The sequence below is a fragment of the Thamnophis sirtalis genome, unplaced genomic scaffold (assembly GCF_051295495.1).
Source record: "Thamnophis sirtalis isolate CommonGarterSnake01/CBP01778 unplaced genomic scaffold, rThaSir2_p1.2 scaffold_12, whole genome shotgun sequence".
In the NCBI taxonomy this organism is placed as follows: Eukaryota; Metazoa; Chordata; class Lepidosauria; order Squamata; family Natricidae; genus Thamnophis; species Thamnophis sirtalis.
The window spans coordinates 35,884,537-35,907,181 of NW_028261392.1; the positions used below are offsets into that span (position 1 = coordinate 35,884,537).

Here is a 22,645-nt window from a genome sequence, read left to right on the forward strand (position 1 = left end):
TTGGCTTTTGATAACACTGATCATAATACGTTTTTGAACCTCTGGTGAAGGTTGACTATTGGAGGTACTTCCTAAGGACGTGGTTCCAGTAAGTAGAGGCATGTAGAGTGATTAGGCAAGCAGTTGACTGCAGGATTCACTATCTTCCCCCTTGCCTTTTAATAGCTGCAATGAAACTGCAGGGACAAGCCATCATTCATTGGTTTGGGGTGGACAGTGTCATGTATGCTGATGATACTCATTTGTTCATCATCACAGGCTGAGTCAACACCTTGTCCTGTTGTGTAGAGACTGTTGGGGTATAAATAAAGGAAAAATGGCTGAGAATGACTCCCTGCATGATAGAGTTGCAATTTGTCCACTCTGGTGTCTTAATGTTGACTGTCAAAAAGCAGGTCTAAGATTCGGAGGGCTTCAATGGCCAAGTGGAGACCAATGTCTTTGCCCACCCAACTCACCTTTGGTTTGAGGCCTGTAATGACTTCATTTTAGCTTTCAGGTGCAATTCAAAGTGCGGGTCATTAAAGGTAATCTTCAATTTATAACAGTTTGTTTAGTGACCATTTGAAGTTACAATGGCACTGAAAAATGCGGCTTATGACCATTTTTCACATTTATGTCCATTGCAGAATTCCCATGGTCATATCATCAAAATTCAGATGCTTGGCAACCGGTTCATATTTGTGACGGTTGCAGTGTCCCACAGTCATGTGAAGCCAGATTCACTTAACAGCCATGTTACTAAATTAACAACTGCAGTGATTCACCTAACAATAGTGACCAAAAAGATCATAAAATGGACCAAAACTCACTTAACAACTGTCTTGCTTAGCAACAGAAATTTGGGGCTGAATTGTGGTTATAAGTCGAGGACTACCTGTATCTAGAAAACCTTACCTGGCTTGGCACTGAGACACTTGCAGGACTCCTTCCACCCATTGGAATTGACCTGCCTGCAGTCTGTATCCTGAGAGAAACTGCCACAGATGCTCCTTTCTATGATACTGATAGTGCTGACATCTGTAATTGTTGCTTAATGGTGACATTGCCTTATGCTACTTCTTGTGGCCTGCCAATGGCCAGCAGAGCTGGCAGCAGAATCAGACAGTGAGGAGGTTGGGGACGAACATGGGCCAGTCCTGCGGGCTGAGGAAAGTTCAGATGAGGGCTCCGTGTCAGAGGCAGAGAGGGAGCTAGACAGCAGTGAGGCAGAGGAACAGCTGGAGCCTGTTCCCAGTGTGCGCATAAACAGAGTTGCCAGAACACAAGAACAACTAAGAAAGCAGGCTCGACTTAGGAGTAAAACCACACCTTGGAGGTGATTGGCCCCTCCCATAGGAAACAAAATAGGAGCGAATGGGGAGTGGGCTTTTGCAGGAAATAATTAGTTCATTTGGTCATTTCAAGAGTGGAAAGTTCTGTTCGTGACTATAAGAGATTCTGTGACAAGTTTTGCCTTGCCCTGTATTTGGAAGCTAGTTATCTGGCAGCTCTCCCAATGAGATAAGGTTTATGTTGATAAACATTCCTCAAAAAGACTGTTTGCCAAGCCTTGCTGACTGTGAATGAAAGGAATGTACAGTTGTGTAAATAAAAGAGGTTTTGCCAGGCCAAGACTCTGCTTCTTGCTTTGTAAGGAAACCTGGGTCAGAACACTACTATGAAGTCACCCCCTCAATCAAAATCAGGCTGGTGAAAATGATTTTATCTTCCCGGGAATTGTTGAAGGCTTATAATGAATCATAGGATTCTTAAGATTTTATGTTGACAATTTTATCTTTTAATGCTTTTTTTACATTTCATCTTCTCATTGGGGATGGCCTGATTTTTCACTATGTCGTCCTTTGTTTACTCTTAATTACTATGAGCTGTCAAGAGCCTGAGAGATTTCAGTGGGTGAAAATATGATTCATAAGTGAGTGAACGAATGAATGGATGCTGCAATGAAACTAGCATCAAAAAAGGATGTATTTATTAAAGTTTGTATCTTGTTTGTGTAAAGCATTTTTGCAGGGAACATGGTAGAATATTAGATGAACGGTTCGAGAGGACGGTCCTCAAGTCAGAGTGATCCATCAGACCATCAGTATTTGCCCTAATAACTGCTTTTTAGATGGGATAGCAAAATCATGGAAGCAGGGCATTTGGGTCTGTCCTGGGCCCAAAAGGGCAGGAGACCAACCAAGTTAGTTCTATCATGGATGAGGGAGGACTCATCAACTGGAATTCAAGGCTGTTACATACATTATTGAAGCCCTTGTTCTAGTGATTGAAAAGATAAATTTGCCACTTTCAGTTTAAGAATGTTTATTGATTGAATGGTCAATACCAGCTATAAAGGATTTCTTTCCTAGCTGCAGACATCTGCCTTTGGTGCTCTCCTAGCTTGATTGTTTTCTTGTCTCTATTTCATTATCCAAACTAAGTAACTAACACCAGCACTAGTGACAGTGTTACCTACCATAGTTTGAATGATGAAATGTCTTGTAAGAAAACAACCAAAGTCAGAGAGTACTCAGATCGTCTCATTTTAATCCTGAGCCACAAATATTCTCCTTTATTGGTAAAATATATTTCTTTGATGAAAGTTCTTCATGAGCCTATAAACCTCCTTTTCCCCCCATTTCCAGGGAAAAGAAAGAAATCTTTGTGATAGATCCTTCAAGCAACTTGTATTATAGGTGGTTGGGAATCATTGCAGCACCAGTATTCTATAACTTCTGTCTATTGGTATGTAGGTAAGGATGATTTTTTAATGCATCCCTGTGCTGTTACTGGTATTTTTGTCACTGGCATCTGGGGTGATGGTGGTGATTAAAAAAAGGTCAAGATTGTGGCTTGAAATCAAGTCTTTGCAGTTATTTACACGTGTTACATATATGATTCGCATGAAAAGAGAAGGCACTTCAATTGTACAGTCCCCGCCAGCATCCCGATTCTCCACCTCTCTGCAATTGCTTCTGGTTCTGAAATTTAATCTGTCTGTCCCTCACAAAATGTTTTTTTGCACCAGCTCCTTTTTAGGCAATCACAATACTACACAAGTGAGGTTGTGTATGCTTTAAAAATAGCTTGAAAGAGATACTGTGGATTTTCTGAGAACACAACATTTCTCACTAAAACCTGCATAATATAGAATTGAAAAAAGAGGATGTGAGTGAGTTGCACACTGAAGATAGGCTGCTTTAATGATTATAGCAATAGCAATAGCAGTAGACTTATATACCGCTTCATAGGCCTTTCAGGCCTCTCTAAGCGGTTTACAGAGAGTCAGCATATTGCCCCCAACAATCTGGGTCCTCATTTTACCCACCTCGGAAGGATGGAAGGCTGAGTCAACCCTGAGCCGGTGAGATTTGAACCGCTGACCTGCTGATCTAGCAGTAGCCTGCAGTGCTGCATTTAACCACTGCGCCACCTTGGCTCTTATTATTTAATTATTTAATACTTCAGTAATCATCTAAAGACAATCTTTGATTAGACTCACACAAACAGCTCTGTGGTTTGTTTTCACTGTGTTTAGCTGAATAAGCCCCAATTGACTCAATTCTCACAAACTAAGCAAGAAACTAAGAAGTGGAAAAACACAACAGTCAGATTCACACAGCACACTTAGCAAACCAACCAAATAATAAACACATCTCTGTCTAGCTAACTATTCATTCTGAGCACAAGAAGACAATGGTTTGGGTTCCTTGTTCTATTATGTGCATGTATCAGGCTCTTTTGATCCATAAACAGGAAATCATAAAATGCCATGTTTGAAGCAGCCTGTGGGTGCCACCTGGTGGAATCATTTGTCAACCAAGAACAGCTACAGTCCTTATATGGGCTAACATTTTGCCTTGGTCTTTTCATTCAGTAACAGGACTGCAGTGTTTGTTCACTGCCCAGAGTCCCTGGGTTGAGGGGCCGCCATACAAATACAAATAAATAAATAAATAAGTGTCACCCAGAGTCATTTAGAAGTAAATCAGCAAATGCATCCATAAAGATAGAGAAAAATAGCAGCTTGTTTTTTTTTTTAAATGGCCATGCCAAACGTTTGCAAACTGATGTCTATTCAGATTCTCAGCCATCCAGGTAATAGTTGTCCCCCAAAGTGCTTTTTCAAAGGGTAACTGGACTTCGTTGCTGCTTGAAGATGTTTTGCTTTTCATCCAAGAAGCTTCTTCAGTTCTGAAGCTTCTTGGATGAGGAGTGAAATATCTTCGAGCAAAAACAAAGAAAGTTCATTGGCCTTTTGAAAAAGCACCTTTGGGATTTGCAGATGGATATTTTCAATAAAAATATTAACATTGTCAGCTGAAGGCATGGAAGCCAATGATTCTGTGGTTACAGGACTGGTGCTTACTTAAGTTTTCAATCCTGTTAGACTTTATTGTTTTTTAAAAGAGTGTTTTATTTATAAATACTGTAAGCAAATGAGAGGGTGATCTGCTGCAAAACCAGCTATTGGCTTGGAGGCCTGTTATTAAGAACCATTAATTGTGAGGAGATGCATTCCAGTAAATTGTTTAGAAGTGTGCACCAGCACAGAAAATAGAGTAATAGGGAATATATTTCAGGCGGCTAAATGGATAGATAGGAAACTATCTCATCAGTTGTTCTTTGGTAAACAAACGTTTTGTGATTGGCCACATCTATCACAAAAGTTATTTTCTAATTAGGCAAATCGTATTGTGAGAATACCCAATCACATCATGTTCTAAAATTTCTAACTCTGCTCCAGTTCTCCAAATTTGCCTTTTACTTGCAAGACACATGTGATTATTGTATCATATTTCTTTCTTTCTATTCTAACTCTAACCAGATCTTGTGGTTTATCTAGGGCCTGCTTTGATGAGCTTCAGATGAACCATCTTGTGCTTTGGCTGGTCTTGGATTATTCCTCTGATGTTATCTACCTCATCGACACATTTGTCAAGTTCAGGACAGGTGTGCAATTGTCTAGGGGGGGGGTACACCCATCAATTAACTTCTTAAGAACATTGACCATATGGCGTGAAGTGACCAAATTTATCAGAAACCCTCCTCTCCATTAGCTTAAACTGAGAATCTCTCACCTCCAAAATTGCAATACTGCATGGTAGATTTTGGAGAAATGGTTCCTACAAGGCAGAGCCTACAAGTAATTTTCTTTTCCTTACTCCCCCGCCCTGCAAATGTAGCCTTTAGTCCAGGTTTAGGTCAGTAATGCCAATAGGGATAACAGGATCAAATCTCTGTTGTAGGGAGGTAGACCAAGCAGTTGAATATATTGCATACAGTACATTGAAAGGCTGCTTCAATCATGGGTGTGCTTCAAAAAGTTAGCAAGGGGTTATCTGCCTGATTGCTGGGTGGGTGTGGCCATGGTGGGCATGGCTAGACAGCATCCTGCATGAAGGGGAGGAGTTTTTGCCCTCCCTAGGTCCGGAGGCTTTCCTTGAGCCTCTAGAAGAGTGAAAACGGCCTCCCCAGACTCTGGAGGCCTTCCGGAGGCCAGAAACAGGCCCATTTCCATCCTTTCCAAACTTCCGGTAGGCCTGTTTTTCATCCTCCCTGCACTTACCTGCATCCAAAATGGGCCGTGTGAGAACTCCTGGTAGGGGTGGAAGGGGCAAGCCAGGAGTGGGATTTGGGAGTTCTTCAAACTGCACAGAATCTTAGCTAGAGTTTCTCCTGAATCCCTGCAAACCCCCAGCAGCCTACCCCTAGTTTCAATGATTAACATTTAATCAATGCTATCATCTTCACTGTAAGAGGAAGATGATGGTACATTTTGAGAAACATTTGTGAACTTGCTTCTGAGAGAGAGGAATGACTCTGAAGTCCCTCTAACAACCCATACTGGATGGCACAGCATAAAGCTTTGGTTTTCAGGCAGATCAGAAAGAGGAGAAATTAATTTTGCAGTCTTCCCCATTTTCCATGAACTCCTGGAAGCATTATCGATCCCTTCTCCTCAATGAATGAAAACACAGACAAGCCCTTCTTTCTCTGATCCATTATCATGTCTTATCTATTATTAAGCCTTTCTCTATTCCCCACCGGATCTCTCTATTACCTATAGGCTGGCTTTTCAACCCCCTCCTTCCTTTTCTCTCCTCCCACTGAATTTCTGCCTCCCTATGATTTTGTTCCCTAAGTCTATTTTATGGAATGGGGATTCAAAGGGCAAAATGGGTAATTTTAGGTGTTGTATTAATTTAAGACTTTTCACCCCTTAAAACACTTGAACTCCATTCTTCACAAAGTTTCTGTCTCCAATTTAAACAGCAGCCTTGGCACACTAAACTATTGCCTGGGGTCACCCTCCAGATAACAAAATTTGTGTATTTGAGGGTTAGAGCAAACAAACCTATTATTAGGAAACTATTTTTTAAAAGGGGAGAGATTTTAGATTGATTGGTAGATTGCAGTCTGTTTCTCCTGATAGCCAAAACTTTTTTGGCAAGTCATAAAATAAAGATTAAACTAATAATGTAATAAAAAGAGAAAAATAGCAGCTTCTATGTCTGTAGAGATTCTCAGTCATCCAGATCATGGTTATCCTAAAAGTGCTTTTTTCAGGAGGCAACTGGACTTCTGTCCCCCCCCCTTTTTTTCCTTTGAACATTGAACTTTTCCCCCCTTTTGAACATTGAACTTTGAATTTTTTTTCTTTGAACCACCTGAAAGGTGACTTTGAGGACACAGATAAACCTCCAAGTGCTTCAAGGACCCTCTAAAAGGATGCAAATGACCAGCTGTCTTCAAGGAATATAATTTTTTCCATTCCCCACTATCCTGTCAGAGCTGAAGAAGCTTCTTGGATGAGAAGTGAAATGTCTTCAAAAAAAAAAAACCCCACAAGAAGGTACAGTTGCCTCCTGAAAAAAGCATCTTTAGGATAGCAGCTTTTACACAAATTGAAAACTGTTCAACATAGAGGTACAACAGACAGCAAAAGCCAACAATAACACAGGTCGTAAACAGGGCTAAAGTATGTTTAAATTTGAAAAAAAAAGTTTGCTTTCTTTGATGATATCCTTTGGAAGGCAAAGCCCTTTATGCTCTTTTCAGCATATAAATGTGTAAAAGAGGAGGGTACCAAAGGGGAGATGAACTAATAGGTCACTGCAACATATTTTGCACTTGCAGATTAGTATGGGGATCTTTATAATTTAGGCATTTCTGCTCAAGACATTTTTGTCCTTTTTTCTTTATTCCACTTTAAGGTTTCCTTGAACAAGGACTACTAGTTAAAGATGAAAAGAAATTAAAAGAATTTTATAAATCAACTTTACAGTTCAAGCTGGACCTGTTGTCCCTTTTTCCAACTGATTTGGGGTTTTTGCACTTTGGACTGAACTATCCTGAGCTGCGATTTAACAGGTTGCTGAGACTTCCTCGGCTATTTGAATTTTTTGATCGTACAGAAACAAGAACAAATTATCCAAATATATTTCGTATTGGAAACCTTGTCTTGTACATCCTCATTATTATCCACTGGAATGCATGTATATATTTTGCCATTTCCAAACTGATTGGATTTGGAACTGACACCTGGGTTTATCCCAATATCTCCCATCCAGAACACGGACGACTGTCCAGAAAGTATATTTACAGTTTGTATTGGTCAACATTGACACTGACAACCATTGGAGAAACTCCACCTCCAGTGAAAGATGAAGAGTATCTGTTTGTGGTCATGGACTTTTTAGTGGGTGTGCTTATCTTTGCTACCATCGTGGGTAATGTAGGCTCTATGATTTCTAACATGAATGCCTCTAGGACAGAGTTCCAGGCCAAGGTTGATTCCATTAAGCAATACCTGCAGTTTCGAAAGGTCACTAAAGATTTGGAAGCAAGAGTCATTAAATGGTTTGATTACCTATGGACCAATAAGAAGACAGTAGAAGAAACAAAAGTCCTGAGATACCTCCCCGATAAGCTGAAGGCTGAGATTGCCATCAATGTCCATATGGATACACTAAGGAAAGTACGGATCTTCCAAGATTGTGAAGCTGGACTCCTGATTGAATTGGTGTTGAAATTAAAACCTACTGTTTTCAGTCCTGGAGACTATATATGCAAAAAAGGGGATATTGGAAGAGAGATGTATATTATTAAAGAAGGGAAACTGGCTGTCGTGGCAGATGATGGGGTGACACAGTTTGTGGTGCTAAGCGATGGCAGTTACTTTGGGGAAATCAGTATCTTGAACATCAAAGGCAGCAAAGCTGGCAACAGAAGAACTGCAAATATCAGAAGCATAGGTTACTCTGATCTATTCTGCTTGTCTAAGGATGACCTGATGGAAGCTCTCACTGAATATCCTGAGGCCAAAAAGGCACTAGAAGAAAAAGGAAGGCAAATTTTGTTGAAAGATAACTTGATTGACGAGGAGGCAGCTAAAGCAGGAGCTGACACGAAAGACCTGGAAGAGAAAGTAATTAAACTTGAAGCAGCTATGGATACTCTTCAGACAAGGTTTGCTAGACTTTTAGCAGAGTATACTGCCTCACAGTCTAAACTCAAGCAGAGACTTGTAGAAGTTGAGACCAACCTGAAGAAGTCTGGAAATGATGCTTTGTTAGATGTACCAGCCGAAGCTGGAAAACCAGAAGAACAGAAAAAGAATTAAATATGTACGGTCATCTTCATTTAGCACAGAACTAACTACTGCACCCTAAAATATGAACACACTTGCAAATATATGAACAGGATTGGAACTGGAACCAGCAAGTTTGTATAGTTTTTAATTGAAGCAATTGTCTTCTAAATAGTAAATGCAGAACTTTTTTGATCTTTTTAGAAATAGATTTCCACATTTCTTTTATTTATTTTGTATTGGGGGAAGATTTTCTATGAATGATGATGATCACATCTTATTATTAGGTGTTTGTATGGACTTCATCACATTTATCATTATATAGCTTTGCAACAAGCACCTGCTGCAAAGAGACGCTTCTCTGAATGGAACAGACTGTATTATATGGATGCATAACTATAACAACATGACTTGTCCATTTCCTTTCTTGAAATAGCAGTTTTTCCATTAATATAATGCAGCCATTTCACATTACGTCTTTTTTTGTTCATTTAAAAAAAACCTTAATGTCTAGGAGAATATGTTGTCTAGAATGTGTGTGTGGAAAACAGAGAGTGGATTTGTCCAAATGCAAACATGTGCAACAGTAAACTATCTACATTTCTCTGTCATATTGCATCAGCAGAAAAATCAATTCAGCAACCCTGTTTGTGACTCACAGCATGATGGGTTTCATGCTCAACATTTTCCTGACAGAGTCATTCATGTTTGCTCAGAGCTGGAGGCCACTCTGACAAATATAAAAGAACTAAGAAGGTTAACATGAGTTAGGCTACCTGTGGGCTATGAGGGAGGGAGTTCAAGTGTCAGCGTTCCAAATAACATCCAAAATTAAATCAGAGTCCAAAGCAAAGTATTGCTCAAAGATATCAAGAGGTGATTAATGCCTCTTTGAGGGAGGAAATGGCACCTCCTGCCCCAACCTGATAGAGTAGACACATCTTGAAAGGACCCACTCTCAACCCTACATTTTCACCCTCCCCGAGCTCTGGAGGCCTTCCTTGAGCCTCTGGGAGGGTGAAAATGGCCTGCCTCGGGCTCTGGAGACCCTCTAGAGGCTGGAAATGCACCCATTTCTGGACTTCCAGTACTTCCAGGAGACCTATTTTTCGCCCTTCCAGAGCCTCTGTGCGGGCCCTGCACTTATCTGGCATTCAAAATGGGCCGCGTGGAGACTCCTGGGAGGGGAGAGGTAGGGTGGGCCAGTCAATTCAACTACCAGTTTGGCAAACCAGATTAAAATTAACATCTGGTTTGCCCGAACTGGTCCGAACCAGCTGAATCTCACCCCTGCTTATAATCATGGTTCAGTTCTGGGCATGCACAGCAGGGTCATGAAAGAACCCCTTAAGACAGCGATGGCGAACCTTTTTTGGCTCGCATGCCAAAAGCAGGGGGGGGAGCGCAGGACAGTCGTGCATGGCCATGCCACACCTATAATGCTATGCACATGACCCCAGCGTGCATGCTCACATGACCAGCATTCCCCCCATTTTTGGCATGCTTTTTTCACCCTCCCCAGCCTCCAGAGGCTTTATAAGAGCCTGGGGAGGACAAAAACAGGCTCCCCCACCCACCCAGAGGCCCTCAGGACGCTCCAGGAGCTTTCCTGAAGCCTCCTGAGTGCAAAAAACCAGCCCCACGGGCAAACCAGAAGTTCAGGAACGGACTTCCAGTTTGCTTGTAGGGCCAGTTTTAGCCCTCCGGAGACTTCAGGAGGCTTCCCTGAAGTGACTTCAGGGAAGCCTCCTGAAGGCCCCTGAATGCTCCGGAGGGCTAAAACCGGCCCTAAGAGCAAACCGGAAGTGACTTCAAGGAAGCCTCCTGAAGGCCCCTGAAAGCTCTGGAGCTTTCGGTGGCTTCTTGCCACCGAAAGTCACTTCTGGTTTGCTCGTAGGGACGTTTTTGCCCTCCGGAGCCTTCAGGGAAGCCTCATGAAGGCTCCAGATGGTTAAAACTGGCCCTATGAGCAAACTGGAAGTCCATCCCCAAACTTCCAGTTTGCCTGTAGGGTCCATTTTTCGCGCTCCAGAAACTTCAGTGAAGCCTCCGGAGGGGAAAAAATGGCCTCAAATAATGCCGAAGTCATCTGGCCAGCATGCACATGCTAATAGAGCAACACCTTGTGTGCCCTGACACGTGCCATAGTTTTGATATCATGGCCCTAAGAGGTCCCCTTGGCAATGGTGATGTCACCAGATAATCCTTTCAAACCAGAAGTGCCGTGGTAGGTACTTCCAACACAAATGCTCTCATGGATGACCTCTATTGGAATCTGGATAATGTAAGGGCAGCTCTTCAGTGTTTCTGATGGCATGAATTGTTTTATCCTTCTAGACAAGGGGTGTCAAACTCATGTTGTCACGGTAGTGTCACATGATGTATTGGGACTCCCACCCCTCCATTAAACTGGGTGTGGAACAGGGGTGAAATTCAGCAGGTTCTGACAGGTTCTGGAGAACCAGTAGCGGAATTTTTGAGTAGTTTGCAGAACCGGCAAATACCACCTCTGGCTGACCCCAGAGTGGGGTGGGAATGGGAATTTGCAGCATCCTTCCCCTGGAGTGGGGTGGGAATGGAGATATGAAAATTGGCTTCTTACAATAGCAGAGTTGGAAGGTACCTCAGAGGTCTTCTAGTCTAACCCCCTGCCTAGGGAGGAAACCCTATACCGTTTCAGACAAATGGCTATCCAACATCTTCTTAAAGAGTTCCAATGTTGGGGCATTCACAACTCTTCCACTGATTAATTGTTCTAACTGCAAGGAAATTTCTCCTCAGTTCTAAGTTGCTTCTCTTCTTGATTAGTTTCAACCCATTGTTCTACCCTTAGGTGCCTTGGAGAATAGTTTGACTCCCTCTTCTTTGTGGCAACCCCTGAGATATTGGAACACTGCTATCATGTCTCCCCTATTCCTTCTTTTCATTAAACTAGACATACCCAGTTCCTGCAACTGTTCTTCATATGTTTTGGTCTCCAGTCCCCTAATCATCTTTGTTGCTCTTCTCTGCACTCTTTCTCCTCTTTTCTATATCATGGCAACCAAAACTGAATGCAGTATTCCAAGTGTGGCCTTGCCAAGGCATTATAAAGTGGTATTAACACTTCACGTGATCTTGATTCTATCCCTCTGTTTATGTAGCCTAGAACTGTGTTGGCTTTTTTGGCAGCTGCTGCACACTGCTGGCTCATATTTAAATGGTTGTCCACTAGGACTCCAAGATCCCTCTCACAGTTACTACTATTGAGCATGGTACCACCTATACTGTACCTGTGCATTTCTTTTTTCTTGCCTAAATGTAGAACCTTACTCTTTTCACCATTGAATTTCATTTTATTAGATAGTGCCCAATGTTTAAGTTTATCAAGATCCTTCTGTATCTTAAGCCTGTCTTCTGGAGTGTTGGCTATTCCTGCCAGCTTGGTGTCATCTTCAAATTTGATAAGTTCCCCATTTATTCCCTCATCCAAATCATTGATGAAGATGTTGAAGAGTACTGGGCCTAAAACAGAGCCTTGGGGTATTCCACTGCATACTTCCCTCCATGTAGATGCGGTTCCATTGAGGACTACATGTTGAGTGCGGTTGGTCAGCCAGTTACAAATACATCTGGTGGTGATGCTGTCCAACCCACATTCTTCTACTTTATCTAGTAGTAGGTTATGGGCTACCTTATCAAATGCCTTACTGAAGTCCAAGTAAACTATATTGACGGCATTCCCCTGGTCCGCTAATTTTGTCACTTTGTCAAAGAATGCAATAAGATTAGTCTGGCATGATCTGTTTTTGACAAACCCATGTTGGCTTTTGGCTATTACTTTGTTTACTTCTAGGTGTTCGCTAATTTGTTGCTTGATTATCTTTTCCAGAATCTTTCCTGTGTTGAGGTCAGGTTGATAGGTCTATAGTTTCCTGGATCTATTTTTTCCCTTTTTTGAAGATGGGAACCACATCAACTCTTTTCCAGTCCTCTGGCAGTTCCCCGGTGCTCCAGGATCTCTGAAAGATATAATTCAGTGGTTCTGAGATCTCATCTGCCAGTTCCTTCAGAACCCTGTGGTGTAATCCATCCGGTCCTGGTGATTTTAACTCGTCTAGGGTAGACAGGTGCTCACTTACCATTTTCTTCTCTATTTCAATTTGTGTTCCTAATCTGATTTTTGTGGTGCTGTTTTTGATAGGTTAGACTGTTTTATCCCTTTGTGTAAAGACAGATGCAAAAATGAGTTAAATAATTCTGCTTTCTCCCTGTTGCTTGTCACCTTCTTGCCACTTTCTCCCAGCAATGGACCAATTGTTTCCTTAACCTTTTTCTTGTTTTTAACATGTTGGAAGAAGCTTTTTTTTTGGTTATTTTTTACTTTTGTGGCAAGCCTTTCTTCATTGTGAGCCTTAGCTTTCCTTACTTCATCTTTATAGGCTCAGGCTATTAGCTGATATTCTGCCTTAGTTATGTCCCCCTCTTTCAACTTTTTATACTTAACTTTTTTGTCTTTCAATTTGTCAGAGAGTTCTTTATGCAGGCATGCTGGTTTCTTTTGGGAGCTGTTATTTTTCTTCTTCATTGGTATTGTGCTAGACTGAGCTTTTGTAATCTCATTTTTCAAAATTTCACAAGCTTCTTGAGTTGTTTCCCCCTTGAGGATTCTCATCCATGGAATTCTTCCCAAGCTCTCTCTAAGTTTATTGAAATTAGCTCTCTTAAAATCCAAGACTCTAGTTTGCCTTTGACCTACTACTTGTATTTGCATAATGTTGAATTCCAATATTGCATGGTCACTTGCCCCCAGGGTTCCTATGGCTTCAACACCTTCTATCATTTCCTCTCTGTTAGTGAGAATTAAGTCTAATATGGCTGATCCCCTTGTCCCCTTCTCTACTTTCTGGGAAAGAAAAGTTGTCTGCTAGGTTCGTTAGGAACCTGTTGGCTCTTCCACTTGGTGCAGAATTTGTTTCCCAGTTGATGTCAGGGTAGTTAAAATCCTCCATTACTATTGTGGTGTGCTTCCTACATACCTTAGTTAGCTGACTAGCAAAATGTTCATCTACTTCCTCTGCTTGGTTGGGTGGCCTGTAGTATAGACCTATGGCAATGCCATTTCCCCCCAAACCTTTAATATTGACCCAAATGCATTCAAGATAGTTCTCATCATTGTTGTGCTCTATTTCCGTAGAGATGTAGTTATTTCTTATATATAGTGCAACTCTACCTCCTCTTTTATTTGGTCTATTTCTTTTAAATAATTTAAATCCTTCTAGCTGTATGTTCCATTTGTGGGTTTCATCCCACCAAGTTTCTGTAATGGCAACAATATCGTATCTGCCCTCATTTACTTGAATTTCTAATTCACCCTGTTTATTCCTCATACTCTGTGCATTGGTGTATAGACATTTGAGTCCATTTTGATTGACCCTGTGTTTACTGTCTACATAACCTGTGTTATGCCTGACTGCTCCTATTTTCTTGCCACTTGTATGATTCATGCACATGGTATGGCACTCACTATTAAATGCTTGGTTTTGCTTGACAGCAGGAGTGATAATCTTACCTGCACAAACATCTATGTTACATGCACTGATAACCCTATGAGTTTTAGATTGCTGGGGACAGAAATGTTCTATATCAATTAATTCTCTGTCCCCACTGTTCAGTTTAAATGTTTATCCAGAAAATCTCTGAATTTAATGCCAAGTTACTCAGTCCCTTTCTTGGATGGGTGCAAACCATCTCTTTTGTACAGTTTTTCATTGGACCAGCTGCAGGCATCATGACTAATAAAACCAAAGCCTTCCCTTTTACACCACTCCTTTAGCCACACATTAAACTCTGCTACATGCTGGCCCTTCCCTTTTTGTTCCTTATATACTGGTAAAACCTCTGAAAAGATAAGCCTACAATCTACACTACTAAGTTCATACCCCAAGCTCTGGAAATCATTCTTCACAGAAAATACATCTTTTTTGGGACAGATCATTTGTGCCAAGATGTATAATAGCATCAACGTCACAGTCCTTACTTGCATTCTTGACTATCTTAAGAATACACCTTTTGTCTCTGCTGGCAGTAGCACCTGGCAGACACCTGACCTCTTTTAAAACCTCCATATCCTTTCCTAAATTTACATCCCTTATGATTGAATCACCAACCAGAAGGTGACTTCTCTTTTTACATACCTTGATCTTCTTGTGAGACTGCTGTGTGATACCTGGGTCCCCATTTCGCCTTTCCAAAAAAAGTTCTTCATTTTGGACCACGATCCCCTGCTTATTTGAGTCATCATTATCACAACTATCTTGACCTGTCTCTTTAATGTCCCCATTAAGGTCAGCAAGGGCGCTATATCTGTTATACTGGGTCACAGCAAAAGCTTTGTGTTTATAGTTCACAGCTCTCACCCTGCCAGATCCCACGGTTGTCCAGACTGCTTTTCTCCTGCAGGATCTTTGCGGTAGAGGGGGCTGATAGTGTGGCATCTCCATAGTGTAGAATGGCCGAATTGGGCACCTAATTTCTGCTTGGAGAGCACAGATTAGAGATTCTAGATAGGTAATCTGTCTATGTAGACTAGTAATTTGTTTACAAAGGGGACAGTATCCAAATTTGAAAAGAGTACTGCAAAAGGCAGATGCAAACAGCTATTACATTGAACTAAGCCAGTCATTTTGAAATAAAATCACAATCTCAAGTGCACTAATCCAGAATGTATTATTGCTATTTTGGTTTATAGATATATGATTCGCGGGCTACTACCTAGTCCTCTTTGTCTCTCTGACTCCCCCCTTGTAGCCAGCAGCTCCAATCACCAGCCTCAGGAAGGTTCAAATGAAATGGAGTTAAAGGGTCCCTATCTTTGTCTCTCTGATTCTCCCCTTGTAGAAAACAGCTCCAATCACCAGCCTCAGGGAAGTTCAAATTAATCAATCAGATTTTGCAGTATCCTTCCCCTGCTGTGCCCACCAAGTCATGCCCACCAAGCCAAGCCCACAGAACTGATAGTAAAAAAAATGAATTTCACCAATGGCGTGGACATGGCCAGAATGTGATGCATCCAGCCCAATTCGACAGCCCTGTTCTAGACCATTTTGGAGTGTTAGGGAATGGGGATTCTACAGTGATCCACTCCTTCTGGGAGGTACCATTTAATATTGGTGAGGGATGAATGATCAGATCCTTAGGCTGTCCACTTGGATGCCACAGAATGTGATATTTTCCTCATTTATATCTACATAAAATTGCTGAGAGAGTAAAATAAAATAAAATAAAATAAATAAAATCATAGTCACATGATAGGTGGTTTAGAGCAGGGGTCTCCAACGTTGGCAACTTTAAGACTTGTGGACTTCAACTCCCAGAGTTCCTCAGCCAGTTTTGCTGGCTGAGGAATTCTGGGAGTTGAAGTCCACAAGTCTTAAAGTTGCCAACATTGGAGGCCCCTGGTTTAGAGGTCTAGTGCTCTCCCCGGAGTAGCAGATCTGCCACTTAGATATGTTCTTTAACTCATAACTACACCTAGACCATCAGGTGCAGACTGTGGCCAGGAGTGTTTTTGCCCAGTCATGGTCAGTATGTCAATTGTGTAATTTCTTGGATCTGGACTCTCAAAAACAGTTATCCACATCCTCATTACCTCTAGATTAGATTAGTACAATACACTCATCCTGGAGCCGACATTGAAGACTATTTGGAAACCATAACTGATGCATGTTGAGTACTGAGAGCAAGTTCATTAGAACAGCAACTCAATTGTGAATTCTACACTAGCTTCTAGTAGGCTTTGGAGTGCAATTCAAAGTGTTGTCATTGCTCTTTAAAGCACCACAAAGAGTTCATGCCAAGATTTCTTATGGTTTGTGCATTTCTTTGGGTCATTGATGATTGCCAACAACTACCTGGACAATTCTCTGAAGTTTTTCAGAAGTGGTTTGCCATTGCCTCCTTCCCTGAATAACAGTTACTGCCCTTGGTCATGCAGCTGAATTTGTGCTTAAGGCAGGATTAGATATCACAAGTATCCTGGCTTTTAGCCTGGTGCCTTAACCACTATCCCAGATGGCTATTTTATGACTGCCTGATCCCTAATATTCTAGCCAGTCTGTCCACTCTATCTAGGAAAAATCTTATAGAACATTTCAATTTGGGAGGCACAGTAACCTGGAAATCATGTTTCATTACTTCTGCCCTGACCTTCTGGAACTTCTATTCACCCAAGATCTACACGAGACCCAACCTTGCTATCTTCATGAGAGTGTTAAATTTGCCTTTTCAGACAATTTTTTGGAGATTAGCATCTAGGATGTGTGTTCCTTATTTATTAAGGTAGCAATATTTATGGTATATCTCAATCCCTCTAGAGACTGAGTAGTCTACTATAATCCCATAATAAAAATATTAAAAATACTATGAATCAACAATGTTCATAAATAGCAGATAAGTATTATTATAAGAAAAGAGGCAAAAAAAATCTAAGGGACAAAACTGGCTGCCGGGTTGGAGCCAGTGGTGGGATTCAAATAATTTAACAACCAGTTCTCTGCCCTGATGACCAGCTGGGTAGGCGGGGATCAGTGGTCATGTGACTGGGTGGGTGTGGCCAACTCCATGTTACTCAGGTCAATGGGCGCTTCGCCTTAGCTGTTACACTGTAACAAGAGTTAACTGGAGAGGCAGTTTAGGCTAGAAACAACACCAGAATGTTTCTTTCCTGCTTTCTTTACAGGATTAGCTCTGTAAAGTGTGAGTGTGTGGGGGGGGGGGGAACAAAATGAGATTTCTTCCAACAACTGGTTCTCCGAATTGCTTAGAAAGTTAAGAACCGGTTCTCCCAAATAGGTGCGAACTGGCTGAATCCCACCACTGGTTGTAGCTATCTGTGCATCTCTGTGGGGAGAGTATTCGGGGGGGGGGATTCTATTGTGTGAACCTGCTACAGAAAAGGTGTGGCCTGATGTAACCTGTACCATAAAAGGTTTTCAAAGCGATGACCAGATCACTGAATTGGATTTGGAAGCCTATTGGAGGCAGCGCAGGACTTCAGGTTATTGTTTACCTTTTAGGGTTGTTCCATGAGGAATCTAGCATCATGGCTTGCACAGCTGTACCTTCTAGATTATCTTGGTAGGCTCAAACTTGAGCTTTTTCCAGTGCTCAATGGTGCCCACCTTTGCCTTTTCACTATCTTTGACATCACTGCATGAAATCAGTGAATGGACAAAGGACTTGCTAGAGTGATCTTATCCAGTGCTTTGGCTTTTTCCTCATTTTCCCCACTCAAACAGGCCAAAGATGGAGCGGCCAGCAAGTTGTAGGGACATTGCATATACAAGTTGTAGAGTCATTCCCCCAGTGTCTTTGGGAAACCTTCTGACTTGATTAGGTGCCTAGGGATGTTGTGATCCAAGCTGACAAGGAAATGATCTTGAAGGACAGATATTAAAATTCTCCATTTTTGGACCATGTCTCATCTGTGCTGAAATAAAGACCAGACAGAACACAGGCCCAACATATCAGATTGGGCCTGTGCTTGCATGAGAGAACTTCTAGGGCATGAAGGTCAAAATCATTCAAGATTTAAAGCCTTGGGAACTCAACTGCAAACTTCTGAGATTAGGAATTCATGGAAGGTCATGTTTTATTTTAGGAATGTGTAGTATTTTATATACTTTGGTATGGCTGAATGTGATTTTATTATGTTCTTATTAGTATGTTTTGAGAACTACTTACTTTTTTATAGTTCAGCATTATATAATAATTGTAATAAACAAACAAACAAACAAGCATCACATAGAGGCCTGAATAATGAATATGTGTATGTTTATCTCAAAAATGAACTTTTTTCCTATTGATACTCTCATCCCAGTGAAAAGGCCTGATGAAATGCCAAGTTTTTGTTTGTTGTTGTAGAATGTAGATCTATGAATATTCATGAGTTGAGCAGTGGTGAGTAACTGTGGAAGTGTTTTTGCTGATTTTTGGGAGGACATTTATTCTGTTCCCACTCACCAGATATCAGGCTCAAAGGCAACTGGAGCTGTTATACTGATTTTAATGCTTTGGGGAGGGGTACTTTTGTATGCTTTGCACAATCCTAAGATTACTGAGGACAGCTGGAACTGTCGGCTCTTTACAGCGGCATCTCTAATTTGTTCTGGCCTTCAATTCAGAAAATCTCAGCTAACAAGACCATGGATTATGCTGGCTGGGAGTTGAATTCTGGCACATTTGGAAGTTGCCAGTGGCTGGACCTTTGGCTTTAATTGATATCGCTTGGTGCTCCTGGTGTGCAAACTAAAATTAATACAATTCTTCCAGTTAAACAATACAAAATAAAATTGCAGACAGAAGTTAAGATGATCTAGAATGGTTTAAAAAGGAAGAAAAAGAGTGAGTGAGCAATCATAAACCACCCTTTAGAAAGAAATCAGTTTACCCCATCACCAAGATTTCTGTTTCTGACCAAACTCACCTCATTCAGTATTCCCCCCCCCCCATTTTTGAAAAAAAATGTTGGCAAAGGTTCATTTAAAACTGGCTACATCTCAAAAATAAACCACTTTCTGTACTGGCTAAAAAGAGAAACCAGAATATCTGTTTGAGCCTTACTTCTGACTCAAACTCAGACACTGGGCTTAAGTAAACCTCTGTTATTTTCAACCAGTCTCAATCCATCCTCCAGTTGTAAGAAATAAATAAGATTACTATTTTATTTATTTAATTTATATATACCCTCCGCTGCTTCTGGCGACTCCATGAAGCTAATACTATGCTATTAACTTAGTTGATTTTTGTAAAATTGAAATTCAATAATTCAGGATCTGAATCTAGCACTTTAAGTCTGTATTAAAATTATTGTCTAAACTATGTGAAAATATGTATCCATAAACAGTCTGCTTTTTTAAAACAAAATGTGTTTTTAACAGTCTATTCTAATGCTTGTGTTAAAATGCCTGTTGTTTTTGTATATATGTTTCCTCTATGTGCATACTATCATTTAAACAGAAGTGACATAGGAAATCTATGGCTGTTTACAACTGATGGTTTTACAATGGTAGAAAAATAAAGCATAGAGTTTGATTATATTTTCCATATACATGCAGAAGGGTGAAAGAATCTGCATCTTTCTCATTGAAATGAACTGGAATTGCTTTAATAAACAGTACCCAGCTGGATCAGTCCACCTAGTCCAGGGGGGATCTGTTCTAAGACTGAATGACCAACTACACAAGGAGGTCACTAGTGTCCCAGCCAATGGGCTTTAGAGGCAGTCACACCATCACCCAGAACAATAGATTAACACGGGCTAGATTATGTTAGTTTGTTCAACACCATGAATTTTTTCTTTCTGTTAAACCCTGTACAGAGAATAGTTTTCATGCAAGGAAAGATGAAAAAAACACCTCATGATCAAGTAGTTTTCTTAGTAACAGAGGCATTTGCAGGGGTGGGGTAGTCTTGGGTAGTAAAAAAAATCAAGATGGTAGCTACAATTATGTGACCAAGATACTTACATACTTATTCCCCTTTTTTCATATCCCTGCCCCATTGGACACCTCTGATGGAAGAGTTTGCTTTTTCCTTCTTTCGGGATTTTTTTGAAGATTTTTTTAAAAAAAAATACAATAATGTGTACATTCAGTTCCAAAAGATCAGGAACAGAAAACATTGTGAAGAATCTCTGAAAGGAATTGAATTGTTACACATTTTTATTTTAGGTGGTTATAATTATGGCAACTTTCATCCATTTTTATTTTAGCAAAAGCCATTTCTCCTGATTTTGGTGCTTGAAACTTTTTTTTCATATTCCTTAGATTGTATGAGAGTAACAAATATAATATCCATTCAGAATCAAGGGCTTCTCCTATTGATTCTGAGTGAAGGGGTTGCATGAGGTCAGGAGTGGGTTCCTGCCAATTCTAACCTCTTCTATAGAAGAGGTTCCACAAATCTACAGTGCTGTTTAGAACCGGCTCCAGCTCCCTCCCCCTGCCCCTCTGCACATCATCAAGATGAAGAGCGAGAGGAGGAATTCTGGAAGTTGAAGTCCACAAGTCTTAAAGCTGTCAAGTTTGAACACCCCTGGGGTTTTTTTCTAAAGGGTTAGGGGTGCAAGGGTCTTGTAACTTGACAGCTTTTAGACTTGCGTGCTTCAAATGCCAGAGTTTCTGAGCCAACATTTTGGTTGCTAAGCAAGAGCGTTGTTAAATGAGTTTCACCATTTTTACAAGTTGGCCATGCCCACCCAGTCATGTGGCTTGCCAGCCACTCCCGCAAAGTAGGCCACACCTACGGAAGAGGTTCTAAAATTTTTTGAAACCCACCACTGCATGAGGTGGATAATCTGATCCTTATGGACCTCTATGCATAAGTAAATCTCATAGAACTCAACAATGAGAAGGCTTTATTAAGTGGAAGCTTAAAGCTTCCAAGGTTTGGTAAAATACTCTTTTTAGTCTAGTTTTAGTTCTGTAAAGTTTACCAAACCCACAGTGTCTGATCTTATGGATGACCTGTGAGGTATTCAAGGTAATTACTTGTATTTGCTGCTAGAACATCCTGAATCATCTGGATCTGGAGAAAGACTACGAGAAGGACAAGATAAACAGCAAATTATACAATTACAAGGCTTTGGATATTTTTGATTAAAGTATCCTAATGGACCATTCTGTTCTGACTGAGGCTTCCCCAGAGCATGAAGCGGACTCCTTGTCCTGACAAAAACCCCTTTTATTAATTTACTGTGAATTCTGCTCATTTACAACCAGCAAAGTCTTTCAAGGGAGGATTTACAGTCACAGACCTTATCTGGTTTGAAGAGCTGACAGGCCGATATCTGCAAAACTTGGCAAGGAGTCTCAGCGAATCACGAACCAATTAAGCAAACTAATAGTCTCCAGCAAACTCTATCCCCATTTCGCTCTTCTTTTATTTCCTCTGGGAGGTGCCATTCATCATCCACCTGTGGCTTTTCTCCCAAGTCAACCCCTGTTCTTTAGCTGTTCCTTTCATCTGGCAACTCTGCGCATGCACACACTGGGAACAGACTCCAGCTGTTCAATGCCAATGCTACCACCCTTACTATTTAACGTACAGTATATATGAAATAGCTGGTTGAGTTCATCTGTTGACAAGGCAGTCAGGTTTTAAAAGCATACTGATACCCAGATATTTAAGCAGAGGTTGTGATAGTGCCCTATTCTGATGTCTGAAGATTGTTGAGTCTGGATGAGGAAGAACAAGCTCAGTTTGAATTCAACAAGGTAGATTTGCTGTGGATACGGAGGTTCTCTGACTCCAGTGACCAAACATCTTTGGTTCTGAACTCAAAGGTCCTACATGAAGAACAAGTGGCAACAGTGGCCAAATTTAGCACTCATAGTATTACATTTAGTCAGAACCTTTTGCCTTCGTTTTGTACACTAGAAGGAGAGAAAACGGAAAAGTGGTAATCAGCCATACAAAATGGAGGATTGTTCCATTTAGACGGAAGTAAGACTTTCAAAGGTTTAAATTTATGTTTAAAGAAAATATGATAAATGGCCCATAATAGATATAATTGGCTTTAGGTTTTGAGAAGCATAGAGCAAGATCTGCTTAATGAGTCCTCTTTTCATTATTACAATCACTGCTTGCCTAACTTGCCCATTACACAAGGCAGATGGTGCACGGCAAACAGCTTTTCCGTGTTTTTGCCATTATTTGCATGCTAAAGGAAGACAGATGAACCATTAGACTGGGAAACCCTTCAATACAATGTGCCAGGAATTGGCAGTGTCTTGGCAAGTAACCCCATGTCTTTAACAATAGCCCTGCTAAAGTATTGTTGGAACAGGTGTTGGCATGAAAGAAAATAAACTAAGCTTTGTTTAGGAAACTTCATTAGCAACTTCAGGCCATCTATAGCTAATCTGTAATCTATTATTCTCTATGACCAAGACAGAGCAAAGGTTTCATCTGAAAACCTGAACTGCACAGAAGCAGATAGGAAAGAACTGAATTTAGAGACAAAAAAGTTGATTAGATCCCAAAGTGTATTAGTCTAAATCGGTGTTGCTCAGTCTCAGTAACTTT

General features: G+C 40.9%; 1 protein-coding gene across 2 annotated transcripts in view; it reads left to right on the forward strand.

The window, feature by feature from the left end:
* Window positions 1–9,052, forward strand: part of CNGA3 (cyclic nucleotide gated channel subunit alpha 3) — a 28,214-nt gene extending 19,162 nt beyond the window's left edge. For both annotated transcript variants that reach the window (XM_087726858.1, XM_087726859.1), the window contains 3 exons: window positions 2,631–2,738; window positions 4,832–4,938; window positions 7,203–9,052. In XM_087726858.1, the coding sequence (XP_087582984.1) occupies window positions 2,631–2,738; window positions 4,832–4,938; window positions 7,203–8,611 (1,624 nt within the window). In that variant the 3' untranslated portion in view covers window positions 8,612–9,052. The remainder of the gene's footprint in view (window positions 1–2,630; window positions 2,739–4,831; window positions 4,939–7,202) is intronic.
* Window positions 9,053–22,645: the final 13,593 nt, after the last annotated feature.